General features: G+C 38.4%; 1 protein-coding gene across 6 annotated transcripts in view; it reads right to left on the bottom strand.

Annotated features, from left to right (window-relative positions):
• Nucleotides 1-6,244: 6,244 nt before the first annotated feature.
• LOC109916896 (zinc finger protein 236) overlaps nucleotides 6,245-16,948 on the bottom strand; it is a 141,063-nt gene continuing 130,359 nt past the window's right edge. For 3 of the 6 annotated variants that reach the window (XM_048595669.1, XM_048595670.1, XM_048595674.1), the window contains 3 exons: nucleotides 15,664-15,793; nucleotides 10,007-10,183; nucleotides 6,245-7,564 (listed from right to left, as the gene is read on the bottom strand). In XM_048595669.1, coding sequence (XP_048451626.1) covers nucleotides 7,434-7,564; nucleotides 10,007-10,183; nucleotides 15,664-15,793 — 438 coding nt within the window. In that variant the 3' untranslated portion in view covers nucleotides 6,245-7,433. The remainder of the gene's footprint in view (nucleotides 7,565-10,006; nucleotides 10,184-15,663; nucleotides 15,794-16,948) is intronic. The other 3 variants (XM_048595673.1, XM_048595671.1, XM_048595672.1) reach the window with 1 other exon arrangement.

Raw genomic sequence — 16,948 nt, 5'->3', positions numbered from 1 at the left:
TTAATGTCAGTTATTTTGCCAACTATTGACGCCAGTGGGGAAATAAATCATCCAACATAGAATTTTCACAAAGCCAAAGCTCTACCTTTAACCTACAAATCAAGGGTATACTTGGAATTGATGCCAGCCACAACTAACTAGCTGAAAATCCATCCACGTTTGGCTGTAGTGGAGAGACTCAGAAGCTGAGTCCTAGTCAGATCAAGTCACCAAGGAGGGGTTGGGACTTTTACATTTAAAAGCTGCTCTTCAACTTCATTCTGCACAGTCCTACAAGATACTGGCTCCATGCCATTGTGATAATTTGAGCTGCCCCTCATACTGCAATATGCAACACTGCTTTTTTCACGATGTCAAAACAACACTACTGTCTGTGCAGATTGGACAGAATGCTTTCAACATTAGAGGCTTGTGGTTGATTCATTACCACAATTAGACCAGGTCAAGTTGTTATCTATTTCTCTTCTTGCCATACCCTGGCTCAACCCACTGAGTACCAGGGATAATGTGGGGCTAGGTCGTTAGCTATCATTAAAGAGCTCCAAACCAAAACAATAAAGATGTTTTCAGGCAAATCCTCAAACCATATTTCCCTCCCAGATGAATGAGTCTCCTTTAGCATGGAATACAAGGTTTCCGCACTGACAAGAACAATGTTGCTAAGTAAAATAGATCAATGCTTGGGCCAATACTGTTTGGGATAACCCAAAGGCATTGTAAGAGTTGCCACTGCTGCATTCACTAGATTTCCAAAATACTCTTGTCCATCTAGACCCATCAGAACAGCATTGCTACATGTTCTAGCTAGAGCTCTTAAGACTCTGGAAGGGCTACACTTGTTTAAACATGAACTCGTGATTAACAAACAATTTAAAAGAGGACAAGGTATGCAAATCGGACAGGAGAAAGGATGGTAATAGGAATATGCAGAATAACATTAAGGAGTGTCTAGAACCTCAAATAAACTGAGAAAAGCATATTACAAAGACAGGATTACATAGAGTTGAAAATGTAGAGTTTTCACTTTAGTTTAAGGTGAACTGGAGCTTGTTTAGCTTCAATTTGTTTTACGATGATTGTGTTTATAAACATTGCTTGGACTTTCAAACTAGTTAAAAGACAAATGTGCGCTTACAAGTGAGGTTTGAACTTCTAACTCAGCTGGGAGATTTTTAAAAGCACAAAAGTCCTGTGGTTGCGATGGAAATGATTGTTAAGAATAAATCTATGCTCGAAATGAAAATTGGTAAGTCTTGGTTTAAAAAGCATGATTAAGTGAAAAGAAAGCTGCTTTGGAGGATACAGATATCTAGTCTGCTGTGTTTAACCAAAAAACTGAGCTATGTGGGATTAGAGAGAGATAAAGGAAGTTGTAGATAATTGAGTAGGGTCACATATTTCGAAAGAGAATTCTGGTTCTGAAATAGGTACCAAGGAAGTATCTACGTGGGTCTGGTGGGTTATTGGCATATGACTCAGACACCCGTGCGAGGACCAAAGTTGTGACCTGTGCAGACAAACCAATTGAGAGGAACTGTCTGCTAAAGTATGTGTTTTAAAGCCTGTCAGATTGAAAGCTGCAGCAAAAAGTTTAAACTGGATGTCAATCTGTTACATCGAGTTTAAAGTCAAAGCCTATATTGTTTTGAATCATCTTACTTGCTCGGTGTACTGATTTATTTAATATTGCTTCTGTTTTATTCAAGTTTGTAAATAATCTTTTGGCACTTCAAGTTAAGCCCAGATGCCTGTGCTTATTTTCATACCCTTGGTTCTTCCACGCATTATATTCTTTAAATAGTTAATCCCCAGTGATCATGGGGAATTTCAATATGCAGGATGGACTGTGAAAATCAGACTGCGAAAGAAAGGGAATTTGTGGAATATCTATAAAATGGTTTTTTGGAGCAGCTCATGGTGCAGCCCACTAGGGAACAGACAATTCTGGATTTAGTGAAATGCAATGAGGCAGACTTGATAAGGGAGCTTAAGGTGAAGGAACCCTTAGGAGGCAGTGACCCTAATATGATAGAATTTACTCTGCAATTTGAGAGGGAGGGGCTGGAATCAGACATAACGGTATTACAGTTGAATAATGGCAACAATGGAGGCATGAGGGAGGACCTGGCCAGAATTGACTGAAAGAGGAGCCTAGCAGGAAAGACCATGGAACAGCAAGGGCAGGAGATTTTAGGACTAATTCGGGAGACACAGCAAAAATTCATCCCTATGAGAAAGAAGCATACTAAAGGGAGGATGAGGCAACCATGGCTGACAAGCGAAGTCAGGGACAGCATGAAAGCAAAACAGAAAGCATATAACGTGGCAAAAGGCAGTGGGAAACCAGGGATTGGGAAGCCTACAAAGACCAACTGAGGGCAACTAAAAAATAAATAAAGAGAGAAAAGATTAAATATGAGGGTAGGCTAGCCAGTGATTTAAAAGAAGACTGCAAGAGTTTCTTCAGATATATAGAGGGTAAAAGAGAGGCAAAAGTAGACATTGGGCCACTGGAGAAGTAGTAAATGGAGGAGCAAAGAAATGGCTGAGGAACTGAATAATTACTTTGCATCAGTCTTCACAGTGGAAGACACGAGTAACATTCCAAAATTTTGAGAGTTGGGGGGAACAGAGGGGAGTATGGTGGCCATCACGAAGGAGAAGCTGCTAGAAAAACTGAACGGTTTGAAGATGGATAAATCACCCAGGCCAGATGGAATACACCCCAGAGTTCTGAGGGAGATAGCTTAAGAGATAGTGAAGGCATTAGTGGTGATCTTTCAGGAATCACTGGATTTAGGGAGGGTCCCAGAGATTGGAAAATTGCTAATGTTACAGCCCTGTTTAAGAAGGGAGTAAGGCAAAAGATGGGAAATTACAGGCTGATTAGCCTGACCTCGATTGTTGGTAAGATTTTGGAGTCCATTGTTAAGGATGAGATTTCTGAATACTTGGAAGTGCGTGGTAAAATATGGCAAAGTCAGCATAGTTTCAGCAAGGGGAAGTAATGCCTGACAAATCTGTTAGAATTCTTTGAGGAGGTAACGAGCAGGTCACACAAAGGACAGCCAATGAATGTCATCTATTTGGACTGCCAGAAAGCCTTTGACAAGGTGCCCCACAGGAGGCTGCTGAGTAAGATAAGAGCCCATGGCATTAGAGGTAAGGTGCTAGCATGGATACAAATTTGGCTGTCTGGCAGAAAGAGTGCAGATGGTAGCCGGTGACTAGTGGTGTTCTGCAAGGATCAGTGTTAGGACCACAACTTTTCACTTTAAACATTAATGATCTAGATAAAGGAACTTAGGGCATTCTGGCTAAGCTTGCAGATGATATAAAGATAGATGGAGAGACAGGCAGTATTGAGGAGGCAGGGAGGCTGCAGAAGGATTTAGACAGGTTAGAAGAGTGGGCAAAGAAATGGCAGATGGAATAAAACGTTGGAATGTGCAAGGTCATGCACTTTGGTAGGAAGAACAGATTTATAGACTATTTTCAAAATGGGGAGAAAATTCAGAAATCTGAAGTGCAGAGGGACTTGGGATTCCCCATCCAGGATTCTCTTAAGGTTAACTTGCAGGTTGAGTTGGGAGTTAGGAAGGCAAATACAATGTTGGCATTTATTTCGAGAGGACCAGAATCTAAAAGCAGGGATGTACTTTTGAGGCTTTCAAAGGGTCTGGTCAGACCACATTTAGAATATTGTCAGCAATTTTGGGCACCATATCTCAGGAAAGATGTACTGGGCCTGGAGCATGTCCAGAGGAGGTTCACGAGAATGATCCCAGGAATGAAAGGCTTAACATATGAGGAATGTTGGAGGACTCTGGATCTATACTCGATGGAGATTAGAAGGATGAGGAGGGGGATCTAATTGAAACTTACAGAATACTGAATAACCTGTATAGAGTGGATGTAGGACCGAGGGCACAGCCTTAGAGTAAAGGGAAGACACTTTAGAATGGAGATGAGGAGAAACTTCTTCAGCCAGAGAGTGGTGAATCTATGGGAATTCATTGTCACAGAAGGCTGTGGAGACCAGGTGACTGAGTATATTTAAGACAGATATAGATAGACTCTTAAATTGTTAAGGGGATCAAATGTTACGGGGAGAAGGCAGGAGAATGGGGTTGAGAAACTTATCAGCCACGATTGAATGGCAGAGCAGACTGAATGGGCCAAATGGCCTAATTTCTGCTCCTACGTCTTATGATCTATCAAGCTAGATCCTAACTAATGTCCAGTTTCTCCAGTATGTTCATAATGATCATACTGCGTAACAATAAAAGGTTTTAGAACTACAAACCTAAGGAGCGAAGATCATAAAACGTTCAAATAAGCATGAAAAAGTGCAGAATAATAAATACTCTAAATAATCAATTTTCCAAGTACTCAGAAGACAAGCTAAAAGATCTTAAGACTTTTCCAATTTAGATGGAAAAGTGGTATTTACCTCAGTCAGAGTGGTATGCGTTTTGAGACTAAATAATTGAACAGATGCTAATATAGAATTTTAAAAAACTCAAAGAGGCCATTCAGTTCATTTCACCACATTGGCTCTTTAATAGAGCTGTCCAATTATTCCCCCTTCCCCTTTTTCCTGGTTGTTCTATAAACAATTCCTTTTCCAATTATAGATGGAAATTAAGCTAATATGGTCTCATATTCAAGAATGCAGCAGAACTGACATACCCAATTGTCATCTTTACATCCAAACAATCCCGTTACTGCACTACAAAACCAAAGGTCTGGACTTATAATCTAGAAACACAAACTATAATCGGTAATAGTGATCATGTTAACTAAATTGGTGTTAAGACCACCTGGTTAAAATCATATCCTTTACAGAAGGCAGTTACCTTGTCTGGCCAAATATATGACTCCAGATTCAAAGCAATGTGGTTGACTCTCAACTATCTCCAAAATGGGCTATCAAGCCACTCAACTGTACCAAACTGCTACAATAAAGTATAATAAATAAAACTAAAAACACAGTGCTTGGATACAACAAAGGCACAAACAGTCCAGTCAATCATGGAAAGTCCTTCTCAAAAGCAGCTGGAGCCTTGTGACAAAATTGATAGAGCTGTTTCACAGAATAGTCAAACAGAAGAATTACATAGTCAAACTTACAGTCAAGTAATCTCACCGACTCCTCTGATCGCATTACTGGGTACGTCCTATCCCACCAGAGGTGGCGGCACCGTAAATTACAGTTGGGAGGAAGTATTCCTGGGAATCTTCAAGATAGACTCTGGACCTTATAAAGTCTTATGAAGAGGAAACACGTGATTGTTATGAATTACTCCCCTATCAGCTGAAAAAAAATCAGTTTTCTTGATGTTCAGTGTAAGTTGGAAGAGCACTGTAAAGGGAACAGAACATACCCTGGGTGGGGAACTTCAAAGATCATTACCAAGAATGGCTCAGTGGCTGTACGACTGACCAGGGCACAGTTGTCAGTTTAGGACTACAGCAGATAGGGAATGCAGATTTTCACCAGACGTGGCATCGAGGAACCTAATGGGAATTAAAAGAAACCTTTCCACTAGCTGGGCTCACACCTAGCACAAAGAGACAGAAAAAAAGTCATTTCAGAATAATCATCTCAGACACAGGACTTGGTAGAAGAATTCTTCAGGGCAGTGAACTAGGCCCAATCATAACTAGCTGCTTAATAAATGGCCTGTCCTCCATTATAAGGTCAAAATGAGTGTTTGCGAATGACTGCAGCAGTTTTATTTTTTCATTTGTTTTGTTACTTTACTTGTCCCATGGCCACCCCCTTTTGCTTTGCACCAACATTGGTTTTGTCGTTTAAATCACTCATTTTCCACCCCATTGCAGACATTTTCCTTCGGTCCTTCTGCCACCCTTTACTCCCTGCCTCTAAAATAGTTTAAGAACTGTTCAATTTCTAACTTCGCCCAGTTCTAATAAAAGTTCACTAACCTGAAACATGAACTCTATTTTCTCCCTGCACAGATGTTGCCAATTCTACTGAGAGTTTCGCGCATTGTCTGTTTATATTTTTAATTTACACCCTTTGACTCTAGTAGAAAATCGACCACAATCAAACAGCTTTTTGGCTTACTAACTCTCTGCATGGTTTGTACATTATAAAGAAATCATTTGCCAAAGCTCTCATGGAACGTTCCCAACAAAACTCAGCACCTCCAGAAATGATGGGACAAACTGGGAATCTGATTATCCCCTTGAAATAATTTAAAGAAAACAAAACTGGTTATTAAAAACGAATAGTATTATTATTTGAAATATCTTGATTTAAATACATTACATGTACTTACAAAAAAAAGTCACAAATTATACAATTTATATTACAAAGCACTTAAATTGTTCAAAAAAAAAAGCTCCATTGGAGACAGAAAAAAGGTTTATCCTTTGATCATCATTCAAGATGCTTTATGTTATATTTATATCTTAACAGAATTTACAAATGTCTCAAATTTTTTCCAGCTTGTTCCAAAGTCAAAAGTGATGCACAAGGTTATACAGCAGGTTTATTCGGGTAAGGGTAAACAGATGAAGAGAGAAGAATGAACACTTGTTATAGAATACAATGAGAAAATACTGTAAAGAAGTGCCCATGTCATAACAGTGCAAACTGAAAATACCTTAGTTTTAGAATGTAGATAATATATACAGCCATGTACAAGTTCCCCATCTAGTTTTTTCATCAAACACACAAACGTGCTTCATATGTAAAGTGGGGAACAGTTATAAAAATAATCTTTGGAATGCAACAAAATTCACACTTATTTTAATACATGGAATAATTATACATTCTGAAAGTCAGTCACACTTGTGACAATTTATTACACTACAAACATTGAGTAACTACCAAGCAGATCATAATTAAAAGTTCTCTGGAAATATGGCAGCCAATTTGGTCGATCAGTGGCAGAGCCATGAAACGGTCAGATGATAGATGTGCAGCATGGCTTCTCCAACGTCCAGCATTCTGCCTAAGCAAACAGACCAATCTAATTCAGGTCTGTAGTGTTATGCTTGATACCACAAGAAACTGTGCCCTGCACAGCAGTAACAAGCCTAGGTTTCCTCTGCAGAAGGACTTCAAATGGGTCATTATGACAGTATGCTTCATGTGTTATATTTTCCTGAAACCGGATCTCATCCACTTTTGCTTCAGAATACTATTTAGCATTGCAAGCTGATAAGTCATAAACTAAGTACTTCATGATTTTAGCTCTTTAGCTGAAGGACAATTCTTTGTTTTAATAGTTTATTTGACACATATAAACAAACCTGGTGCCAGTCTGATTTTTTTTATGACTTGGGGTGTGGTACCTTCCTGATAATGTAACAATGATGGAAACTGAAAGAATCTGACCTCTAGAAAAAGTTTGTTGAACACACATTTGTTGCGCTCGAGTATCACTTGGGGGGATAAGTCAATTGAATACATTTGCTATCCTACAGTGCCATTCATTAGAAGATTCTGGAACAACCTCCACCAGGTCAAGACCACGGCTTACATCATCTCCTTCTTGTTCTTGGCTACTTCCTGTGTCCTGACCACCACCTGAGGACCAAGTGAAGAAGGAAATGAAAATATTTCAAGCTCAAAGAACTATTAGACCTATTAATCACTCAAAAGATGTGCATTAATTATACACAATTTCCAATACTTGTTTTAAACACTGAGGCACAGAAAATTAGTAGCTTTCACAATTCCTTTTTCCTCCATATTAGGGAACAAAAATTGGTTTTGTAGGAGGTTATGATGCAATGATGATGGATGACCTTGAACAAAGGTCTGAGGTTCACCCCAAATTGAATCTTGTGCCTCATATCCAAGTTACAAATGAGCTGTGGACACCAACTGCATATCACAGTTTGATCTGGTTAAATCCCAAAATTGACTGGCGCCCAGTTAATTCACAGGTGATCCCCCTGAAGGGGTTTAGGCAAATGCAAGTGGTACAGTCTATAAGCTTCACAGAGCTTCCCAGCTGCATGTCAGGTAGCTAAAAACAAAAAAAAAACACAAAACCTGTTCCTGGCAGCCTTTTGAGGACTCTTGATTATTTTCAGAAGGTTTTTGATAAGGCATCTCATAAGAGGTTAGCGAGGTAAGTTAAAGCACATGGGATGTGGGTAATATATTGGCATGGATTAAGAATTGATTGACAGACAGGAAACAGAGAATAGGATTAAATAGGTCTTTTTCCAAGTAGTAGGCAGTCACTAGTGGCGTACCGCATAGGTCACTGCTTGGGTCCTAACTATTCACGATATATGTAAATAACATGGATGAGGGAACAAAAATGTAATATTGCCCAGGTTGCTGGCAACACAAAACTGGTCCGAGTTGAGAAAACGATGCAAGGAAACTTCAAAATGATTTAAACAAGTTAAGTGAGTGGGCAAGCACATGGCATGATGCAGTACAAAGTGGCTAAATGTTAATATATACACTTCAACGTGTAAAACAGAATGGAATAATATTATTTAAATGGCGATATGTTGGAAAGAGTGGATATACAAGGGGATCTGAATGCCCATGTAGAACAGTGAACAAAAGTAGACAGGTAGTTGCATTAAGCAATTGAGAAGGTAAGTGGCATACTAGCCTTCATCACAAGAAGATTTAAGTTCAGAAGTACAAATGTTTTATTGCAGTTATACAGGTCCTTGGTGAGACTATACCTTGAGTATGGTGTGCGGTTTTGGTCTCCCCATCTAAGAAAATATATTTTTGCCATTGAGGGAATTCACTGGAAGTTCGCTAGGCTGATACCAAGGATGGCAGAACTGTCCTATAAGAGATTGGTTTGATTGGTTCTTTATTCACTAGAGTTTAGAAGGACGAGAGGGGATCTTATTGAAATATATAAAATTCTAGCAGGACTGAACCGACTAAATGCAACAAGGATGTTTCCCTGGTTGGCGAATCTAGAATAAAATCAGGATAAAGGTTAGGTCATTTTGGACTGAGAACAGGAAACATTTCTTCACTCAAAAGATAATGAACAGAAGGCTGTGGAGGCCAAATCACTGAAAGTTTTCAAGAAAGTGATAGCTAAATTTCTAGACGTTAAAATCAATAAAGGATATGGGGGGAAAACAGGAATTTGACATTGAGATAGAGTATCAGTCACGATCATACTGAATGTCAGAGCAGGTTCAAAGGGCTGAATGGCCTAACCCTGTTCCGAGTTTCTATGTTTCTATTAGGGTCATGGTGACCCGGAAAAAAAATGAAGGGAACACAAACCCTGCCTAGGTTCCGTTTTGTCTCATACAGAGGTTGAAAAACAGGCATCAGGCCCTTGAGCAACACATTAAAGAGACCCAAGACGCCTGTACGGGTAGGTCCCCTGAGTACTTAAAAGGAGTTGGCTGCCAATTTGACTGCTGGTAGACGTGCAGGGACAGAGTGGGATTGAACAGAGAATATTCCTGGAAATTGATGGTCAATATGAGTTGCACATCAGACTAAAAAGGCACAACAGGATTTCATTCCTCATGTTTTGACTTAACAAAAGCAAACTTGCACTAAATAAATTAAACAGAAAGCTTTAGTTGCAGATTTGAAAGTTACAGCTTTTTACAGTTGTAGTAGTCATTTCAGTTGGGAAATGATAATGTACTGTGTCCATTCAAGGAAACACATTATGGGATAAGTATAATGATGAAAAGATAAATACAAGTTGGGATTGCAGTTTATGTACAAGAAAGAAGAGATTGGAATCCCTGGATCTTAGCCTCCATGCTATCAGTGTGGATGAGCCGAGCTTTTGGAGTTGCAGTTTTTATAAATTTAAAATAGTTGTGAATTGAAGGAGTCACCTCCACAAGAGATTTACTTTTTAAACATACACTGGATCCTCTGCTACATCTGCCTGTCCACTCTGCATATCCCTCTCACCACCACCCAACCCAACCTCCTGTAACACAAAAGTAGAATATGTACTTTTTTTAAAAATAGAATGGTTCACAGCTAGTTTACTGTAACACTAACCAGGAAAGCCATGTGCCCTCTTCATATGTATCTTCATATTGCCTTTTTGTGTGAAAGAAATTCCGCAATAGTCACACTTGTACGGTCTCTCACCAGTATGTTTCTTCATATGTACTTGCAGTGCATTTTTTTGGTTGAAGGCTTTTTCACAGAGGTTGCATTGAAATGGTCGTTCACCTGTAAAATATCACAAACGTTCTCAGTTACAAAGACCATTATCAAATTTAGACACTTCCACTCTTACAAACTATACTAGCATGTTGAGAACACAGTTTTGAAAGTTCTGACAAAGACACAGGTTAAACTTTAATACATTCTTAAATTAGAATAATTTTCATGGGGAACTAGGTTTCAAAATGTACTGAAGTATTGTTTGTTTGCTCATCTTTTTCAAGCAGGAATTTAATTTAGCTAAGCTTGCAAATAAAACCTTCCTGCCACAAATCTTCAAGACTAAATTCAATTCATAGGTAATTTTGAACTGTATAGCACACAACTTTTAGTATCAATGTAACAATTCCCACACACCAATGGATAGCTATGTGAAATGCAGCATCCAAGTGAGTACAGGGTGCTAATAAAGGATGGCACAATAAAATAACAAATCCTTACCATAGCCCAATGGCTTTGTCACTTTGAGAAACATTAAATGGAGATGTTAGAGAGGGATGCAGAATTTTGTTTACATAATGGCCAAGCAACTGTCACAAGGTGGTGTCCTAAATAAAGAAAACATAAACTCCACGCATAGTAGTAACACCCTTTCAAAGAGAAATGACATCCTGGCTGGTAAATATTCGAAGTCCATCAGTAAACAGGACTTGACAGTAAGCTTTTTCAACTCAAAGATTGAAGTAACAACAAGTGGTGGCTATTCTAATAGTACTTTATGCTAGGTCAGTTTCTGATATTAACCCATTATTACGTAAACTGACTTCATATAGAACCACCTTTGGTGTTACTCTGCTGGATAGGCAAAACTGAATATTATATCGAAAGAATGTTTACAACCAGACTGATGTTCACCCTTTCTTTAATTCTGAATATATATGATAGCGCTGATTCAACAGTATTCCCTAACTATTTACCCCTCCCTATGTTCTACATATCCCAATGATTTCGGAGCCTCAAAACACTTTCAATGTTCTCTTTTCCCTCAGTCGATAACTGAATCTCATTCCCTTACCTTGTTGCCCCTTACAATATCATTGTGTGAGAGTGATGCCATTAGAAAACAGTGAGACTTTGTGAAGTTGCAAAATGATTATGTCGTTAATCTTAGTTTTGATAAAATAGAAATTGCAGATTATGTCGTTAATCTTAGTTTTGATAAAATAGAAATTAACGTCATAATTTGTGTTCATTCATTTCTACAGGTAATAATCAATAAGCATTTGATTTAATAAATAACAGAAGTTGCTCTAAAAAGTCAATATTTCAACAGAATGCCAGAAAGCTGCTAATTCCTTGACCATTTTGAATACACTGCTAACATCTTAGAAATAGCATTCTAAATCATTCTAGTCAACAAGTCAGCACACAGAAGCAGAGGCAGTACAACTTAAGAAAATGCTTAGACAATAAATAAAAATCAATACTTAAATCGGCTGCATTAAAATATATAGACCAATTTTAAAAGGCTAAACTGTTAATTAGATGTTCACTGATGATTGCACTAATGTCCAACACCATTCATGACACCTTAGATTCTGAAGTAGAGCATGCCCATATGCAGGAAGACTTGGACAACATCTAAGCTTGAACTTAAAAGTGGCAAGTAACATTAGCATTACACAAGTGTCAGTCAATGACCAACTTCAACGAGAGAAATTAACTATTGCGCCTTCATGCTGAATGCATTACCTTTGCTGAATCTCTCACTATCTACTACAAGAGGTAACAGGCTAGGAATTCTGTGGCAAGTAACTCACCTCCCATCTCCCCAAAGCCTGTCCACCAATCTGCAAGGCACAAGTCAGGAGTGTGGCAGAATACTCCCCACCCGACTTGATGAATACAGCTGTTAACATCACTCATGAACCTTGACACCATTCAGGATAAAGCTCTTCTCTTACTTTGCACCCATCCATCTCCTTCAATATTCACTCCCTTCAATTCAATGCACAGTGACAGCAATGTGCACCACCTACAAGATGTATTGCAGTAACTCATCAAGGATCCTTCTACAACACCTTCCAAATCCACACCTCTAACGCCCAGAAGGACAAGGGCAGTAGATGCATAGCATCATCACTACCTGCAAATTCCCCTTCAAGCCATGCAAATGTCTGACTTAGAACTATTCCTTCAGTGCTTGGGTCAAAACACTTCCTATTAGCACTGTTTGTGCCCCTACACCACAAGACTGCAGTGGTTCAAGAATACAACTCACTACCACCACCTTCTCCATGGCAATTGGGAATGGGCAAAAAAAATTAGTCTAGCCAATGATGCCCGCTTCCCATGAACTCATAAGAAAAAAGCCTGTAACTTTTGTGGGATTAGTAGCCTTAGTGAAATGAGCTGTGCAGACAATGAGAAGGGAATGAAAAAAAAAGTTAATTTTATTGACTCTTGATCTAAGTTGTTAGATCTTTTGAATGCAAATCCTTTCATGAAGTTGGACACAAGTGCATTCATGCAACTAAAATTAATTTATCTAAATTCAACGAGCCTCAAAACTGATGAGAGACACTGGATCGCATCTAAAGGTTAATTTACGAGAAGCACTGATGAGGCAATTTTAACATGTTTTCATTCACTGACAAATAAAATGAAAATTCTCAGTACGCCCACCTCTTTACATTAAAATAACTTAGTCATGTACAAGCCTACACAGGGAACAGGGAGGGAGGGAGTAAACATTTTGTAGGGGGAAGCCTTATAGGAAGGCCTCTGAATCAACCAGCAAGATGAAAGAACAATCAAACCTTTTCCAGAGAGTCCCTAGAACGTGACAGCATCGGGTTGTGGGGTGCTGGGGTGACTTGAGGACAATAGATTAAATATAACAGTCTTGTCACATTAGGTGGATGAATGAATGAGTGCCACAATAGAAAAATAGTTAACATGTCCCTCACCACTGTAAAGGAGTGGATTTAAAAAAAAACTGGAAATGCAGTAGATTAGAACTCACAACTCAATCTAAATTTTTTATCAGATCTGTTGGGTTAAACGTCTCATCTGTTCCTTCTAATATTGGACCCCTTACTTGAGGAGGGATGAAGTTGTATTGGAGGCAGTTCAGAGGAGGGTCACTAAATTGATTACAGAGATGAGGGGATTGTTTATGAAAAGGGAGATTGAGCAATTTAGATCAATACGCTGTGGAGTTTAGAAGAATGAGAGGAGATCTAATTGAGGCATATAAGATACTAAAGGCAATTGACAATGAAGGCATAGAAAGGATGTTTCCTCATGTGGAGTATTCTAGAACAGGAGGTCATAGCTTGAGGAAAAGGGGAAGCAGATTTAAAGCAGAGATGAGGAGAAATTACTCCTCTAAAAGAGTCATGAGTCTCTGGAATTCATTGCCCTACAGTGCTGTGGTAATGGGACATTTAAAAAATTTAAGGAGCAGATGAGACAGATTTTTAATGAGTAATGAATTAAAGGGTTATGGAGAGTGGACAGAAAAGCGAAGCTGAGGCTGAGATGTAATCAACCATAATTGAACCAAATAGCGGAGCAGGCTCAAAAAGTATGAACTGCCTACTCCTGCTCCTAGTTTTTATGTTCTTTACAATGACTGCGAGGTTCTAAGTGAACCAAATTGGTTGAAGAAGGGAGGACAATGGTGCAGGGAACCTCAAACTAATTTTTAATGGGTGAAAATCCACAGTACAAAACTGTATTCAATCTAACAGGCAGTGTCACTCAAAACGGTAGTGATCCACTTGCGTAATACTTCATATAGTTATTCCCTGACATTAGAGTTAAAGGAAAGTAGGAAGAAATATACTCTGCATCTAATTAATTCCATATTTGATCTGTAGAATTATTAGGCACTTAGAAGACAAAAGTTGAGAAAAAAATTTGAGTTTAGAAAAAGATCACATGTTCTTGAGACTCCTACAAAACAGAAAAGGGAAAAATGTAATAAATGTCATGAATATTGGCTAAAACATCTCTTTTTAAACAGTACAGATAGAATGTAGAATTTCAAACACCAGTCAAATTCATATCAATTCTCTTCCTATGCGACTTGATAAAAATGAACTGAAGTTGTCATTTTGTATTTTGTTAGCATTGTAGATATTAAAATGTATGTTGATATGCCCTTAAATCTAGAATAAACCAAATAAAGTTGAGGTGTGCAAAGGTTCAAAGCATAAAAATTATATGAGGACTGAAAATGTAAAATTAAAATACAGTTGAGAAATCATTATTTCTGAACAAGTAATGATCAAATATTCCTAGATCTTTGTAAGCATCAAAATCATTTACATAAATGGCAGAAAGCAGTGGATCCAGCACCAATCCTTGTGCAACACTGCTGGTCACAGGCCTCCAGCCAGCAGAGCAAGCCTCTATCACTACCCTCTGCGTCCTACTTTCAAGCAAATTTTGTATCCAATTGGCTAGCTCCCCCTGGATCCCATGTGATCTAACCTTACTAATCAGTCTACCATGTAGAACCTCGTCGAACACTTTATTGAAGTCCATGTAGACAATTTCCACTGCTCTGCCTTCATCAATCTTCTTTGTTACCTCTCCAAAAAACCTAATCAAGTTAGTGAGACACTATTTTCCATGCACGAAGCCATGTTGACTATCCCCAATCAGTGACTGCCTTTCCAAATGCACGTCAACCCTGTCCCTCAAACTCCCCTCCAACAACTTACCCACCACTGACGTAAGGCTCACTGGTCTATAGTTCCCTGGCTTTTTCTTACGGCCTTTGTGTCACGTTAGCTAACTTCCATTCTTCCGGCACCTCATCCATGGCTGTCGATGTTGCAGATACCTCACAAAGAGCCCAGCAATCTCATCCCTGGCTTCCCACAAAGTTCTTGGAAACACCTGATCAGGACCAGGGGATTTCTCAACCTTTATGCATTTTAAGATATCCAGCATCTCTTCTTCTGCAATGGGAACTCTTTTCAAGACATCACTATTTATTTTCCCAAGTTCCCTGGCTTCCATGCCCTACTCCAAAGCAAATACTGACACCAAATATTTGTTTAGTATCTCAACTATTTCCTGTGGTTCCACACATAGATGGCCACCTTGATCCTTAATAGTCACAGAATAATCCACTCCCCTACTCTTTTCCCACTGTCCTATGACTCTTTTCTTTTTTGAATATATATCTAGTTTGCTTTTAAAATCTATTGCTACTATGACTAGCCTTTAAGGTGGTGTATTCCAGATCATCATAGCTTGCTAAGTTTAAAAACATTCTCATCTATCCTCTGGCATTTCTGCCTGTTAACTTAAATCTCTCCCCTCTAGTTAGTAACCAACCTGCCAATGAAAACAATTTCTCCCTACTCATTTTAACAAAACTCCATAAAATTTGGAATACCTTCATTAAATGTCCCCTTAACTTTCTTCACAAAACTTTTCGATATGAATCTTATAAAACCTATTCAAGAAAAGTCTCCATCATACCAGAGCACCTTTTCCACAATCTAAAGATATTAACTGATGAATACCTGTGTGGATCCGATTGTGCCTCTCCAGCTGGCTGGGTTTAGCAAATGCCTTGTCGCAGGATTCACATTTATATAGTTTAGGTTTCTGACTGCTGGGCGAAGGTCCAGGTTGGTGTGTCTGAAGATGGTCCTTTGATGAAAAATAACATTTCTACTGGTTTACAATTCCACTATCACATCAATAAATATTAAATGCTTCATGAAAATTAGTAAACACATCATTATAGCATAATTTTTATCAGCACAAAATACATTTTCACCATGGCATCATACAGTGCAAGAGGACACCATGTGGCCCATTGTGCCTGAGCAGGCTCCATGAAAGAGAGTCTGTTTCACATCTCCACTTTTGTCCTTAACACATCCTCAAATTTCTTTAAACTTATTTACGGAATTGACTCCCACCATGTTTTTTTTTTTTAAAAAGTTAGAGCATTCCAAATTCTGACAACTCTTCAAAAAAAAAAATCTCATCTTCCTTCTAGATATTGTGCCAATTATTTTAAATCTACAACTTCTAGTTATTGACCCATGTAGCAGACAAGCAGATTTTCACTAAATGTTTTTCAAATCGCTCTTCGTTATGGAAAATACTATTAGATTCCTTTTAATCTCTGTTTCAAGAAAAACAATTCTAACTTTTTCAATCTTTCCTCATAACTCTGGGATACCCCCAGTTCAGCAAGCATTCTGGTATACCTCTGTAGCCCTTTCTGAAGGCCCCTATATCCTGAAGAATTGTGCCCAGAATTACACTGTTTGAGGACTCACAAATAATTTAAGGTTCTATTCTGTGGATGAAGCATCCAAATTACCAATGCGTAAATGGTGAATTAATGTTATTGACAGATGCAACTTGATAGTCTATCTAATAATTTGTCCCTTTCTTTTAATTGGCTCTACATTAAATGTATCCTGAAGAAATTCAGAAATTAACAGATGATTATTTTAGTTCTTTAAGTGAAGCTAAGTATAAATGAACTTTTTAAACAAATTCACATGAAGATAATATCTCTGGCATCATATAATTGATGTAGAATTCTAATTTAATGCAGAAATACAGAACACAAAAAGAATCCAACCTGAAAAGGGGCAAAATATCAATACAGTTTTTACACTGGTTCAAAGTAAGCTTGAAATACTTTTGGCCGTTATGGAGAGAGGAAAGGAGGAGCGACATGCAGAGAAGGTGAATTTCCATTCATTTTATTTCATTTCATGAAGAAAACAGGATTGTGTGTATAATTCAGATAACAAGGTGTAGAGCTGGATGAACACAGCAGGC

This window comes from Rhincodon typus, chromosome 4 (assembly GCF_021869965.1).
Source record: "Rhincodon typus isolate 14 chromosome 4, sRhiTyp1.1, whole genome shotgun sequence".
Lineage (NCBI taxonomy): Eukaryota > Metazoa > Chordata > Chondrichthyes > Orectolobiformes > Rhincodontidae > Rhincodon > Rhincodon typus.
Note: the sequence above shows the minus strand (reverse complement) of the source record. Positions and strands in the feature narration are given on the sequence as shown.